The 2,942-nt window shown below is 54.7% G+C and overlaps 1 protein-coding gene across 1 annotated transcript in view; it reads right to left on the reverse strand.

Annotated features, from left to right (window-relative positions):
• Positions 1–285: 285 nt before the first annotated feature.
• The window catches only part of LOC119279930, a 3,964-nt gene continuing 1,307 nt past the window's right edge, over positions 286–2,942 (reverse strand). Inside the window, exon 3 of the mRNA XM_037560982.1 lies at positions 286–2,939. Coding sequence (XP_037416879.1) covers positions 482–2,939 — 2,458 coding nt within the window. The 3' untranslated portion in view covers positions 286–481. The remainder of the gene's footprint in view (positions 2,940–2,942) is intronic.

The following is a 2,942-nucleotide window of genomic DNA, read 5'->3' on the forward strand; positions in this document are numbered from 1 at the left end:
AATGCGAGCGATTGCTGAGTCTTTCAGAAAAAAAGGGTTAAATACAGGCGTTTCCGCCAAGGTTACTTACTAGTCCAAGCTGTGCAAGTTGTTTTGAGGCCAGCGCGTCAGGAAACCCGGCTCTGGTAGAAATCCGATCAAATGCCCCAATTAAAGGCCGGGTTACTTTCTCGCTCCATGAAACTAGAGAACATAAATGTCTATGCTCTATCAAATAAATTGTCCATGGATAACAATCAAGCTCTAATAAACTATCAGTTCTGCTAACACAAAGGCCCTGTTACAGGAGCAAAAACAAGGAACATGCTTCAGCCAACTCACGTTACAGGGGTTGTGTTTACGGTACGTCACCTTTCCAAAGTTCCACTGGAACCTGAACCATCATAACCTAAAATCAGCTCAAGTTCCGCGGATCAGCTACCAGGTGCGTACTGTGAATCCAGCGACTACTATATAGTACTATTTACAGACCAAAAAAGCGTCAAATGCCAGCATATTTCAGTCTCATCGCAGCTACTTCATCCTTCATCGCCTGACAGTATTTTTCTGCAGCTTCTACTTCCTTCTCCAGGCTGGCTAGATCGATTCCTTCGCTCGACTCATCACGCACAGATGCACTACGAGCTTGCTTTTTTCCCTCCAAGTGCCTCTGCATTGTTAGGACATTGTGTTTCAGATTACACAGATGGCTTGAGAGTGACTTCACATCTTTTGGTTCTTGCTCTTTGGTCCGGGCATCCTCGAGCCTTGCCCTGGAATCCTCAAGCCTTCTAAGCCGGGCCTGTGGCTCCCTCAGACGGGCAATGAGATGCTTCACATTGAACCCATTTCGTTCCAGTTGCCGAGCTTTTCTCATCAAATATGCAACCTCCAAAGCTTCTGTATCACAGGATGTCTTGAGCACTTCCCTAGCCAAGCCAACCAACATGAACCACAGTCCACTACAGACCAGATCTCGTATAGTGTCACTGGTGTTCACCAACCCTCTGTAATGTGGTCTCTGGGGAATGAACTCAAAGAACCGAGGGTACTCCCTCATGGCTGCTTCAGCATAAGGGTCAACATCGCTCCTCTTTGGCGTCTCTTTCTTTCCTTCACCTCCTTCATCTTCATCTTCATCAGAGCTTTCCTCCCATTGTGAGAAAAGCCCACAGCGCACAAACTCTTGTAGCACGAGGACAAGTTGCCTGTCCTCATCTTCCTGATCATCATCGAGGTTTATCACTTCACATGTTGGTTCAAGAACAATGCATTCATCGTCACTCTCAGGCTGTGGCAGCTCATCACATCTATTAATGTCACAATTAGGATCATTTTGGAGACCATGGTACTTCTGGCCGTCAAATTGCAAGGAATTCTTCTCAGGATAACCGACAATGGAAGGTCCGTCGTCATATTGCTGCAGACCTTCATGGCACTCGCTGGCAAATACCTTACTTTTCTTGCGCATATCACCATTTTCAGAGAGTTCATCTCGTCTTTTTCTGTTCCCATTCTTTCTTTTCACCGCGGTTGCACTGGAGTCCATATCACATGGACTACTACGGTCTAGGACAATCACCTCTGCTTTGTTCCCCTGAGCTAGCTGCTGCCCTTCTCCGACGCGTTTTCTGTTATCTTGCATTGTACTTTCTCCAGATTTACCAGCTGCTGTATCTGCATTCATTGGAGATGAGCCAGCGCCTATTTCGTCAACTGGCCTAACAAACCGGTCAGCTTCCTGGTGCGTCACAAACTCGCCATTCAACCACGCAACATATTCCTTGCTAGCAACGCCGCGTCTACAGATGCCAGGTACCCACACCTTGATCCCCTTGGAATCAAACCCATGTACAAGAGGAAAAGGCACGTCCTGATCATAACCGAGCTGCCTCGCGATAATGTGGGGATTGTACATTGCTGAACTATCCATATCATCGCCATACGATCCAGTCAACACGGCTTGCCTCATAATCGCAATGTAATCCTCCAACCACTCTGGCATATCCTTACCTCTGGAGCTCACCAAGATTGTTTCCTTGCTGAACCACTCAGGTTCAGCCCAGTCGAGCGAATTGCGCAGGTAAGGCCTCCACTCGAAAGAATCCTCTTCCTGCAGAACACGCAAAGCCTCCTCTTCTGTGGTCTTCCTCCTCCTCCGAGACCAATAGAGCGCCCGGACATTGGAGAGAGGGAACTCCGGCGCTTTCAGCTCCGGCGGCTGCAGGCGGTCGTAGCGCTCCCACAGCCACACCTGCAGCAGCCAGAGCGGCGCCCAGACATCGACGCGGCCACTCGCCCCCTCTTGAACCCCGGTAGTAACAATCCTGTCCATCTCGGCGTAGAGGTTGGCCACCACGGCCGGCCCCAGCGCGATGCGCTCCCCGAGGCTGATCCGCGCGGCGAGCGCGAAGACGCGCTCCGGCAGCTCGGCGCCCTTGGACCGCAGGCGCGGGGCGACGAAGAAGGCGAGCCAGTAGGCGAGGAAGCCGAGGCGGCGCAGCTCGTCGTCCTCCCCGGGGCGGATTCGGCTCTCGAACCACTCGAGCCAGACCTCGGCGGAGACGCGGCGGGCCTTGCGGGCGCACGGGTGGAGCACCTGGATCTTCTCCTTCTCGACGACGAGGCGGGCGCGGATGTCCTGCTCGGTCGGGGTGAGGGGCCGGTCGAGCGGGGCGCCGGACGGGGCCAGGCCGGCGAGGAGCAGCGCGTCCTCGAGGGAGAAGGTGGCGGGGCCGGCGGGGAGGCGGAAGGCGTGGGAGCCCGGGTGCCAGAGCGAGAGCAACGCGGACAGGGCGTGGCGGTCGGGGGCGACGGCGGCGGTGGATGCCGCGATGGCGTCGTGGACGCCCGCGGCGCGGAGGACGGGCGCGAATCCTGGGTCGGCGAGGGACGACCTGGCCCAGTCGTGCCAGCGCGCGCAGGGCGAGAGGTGGCGGAAGGTGAGCCGCGGGACGGGGCTG

This window comes from Triticum dicoccoides, chromosome 3B, assembly GCF_002162155.2.
Source record: "Triticum dicoccoides isolate Atlit2015 ecotype Zavitan chromosome 3B, WEW_v2.0, whole genome shotgun sequence".
In the NCBI taxonomy this organism is placed as follows: domain Eukaryota; kingdom Viridiplantae; phylum Streptophyta; class Magnoliopsida; order Poales; family Poaceae; genus Triticum; species Triticum dicoccoides.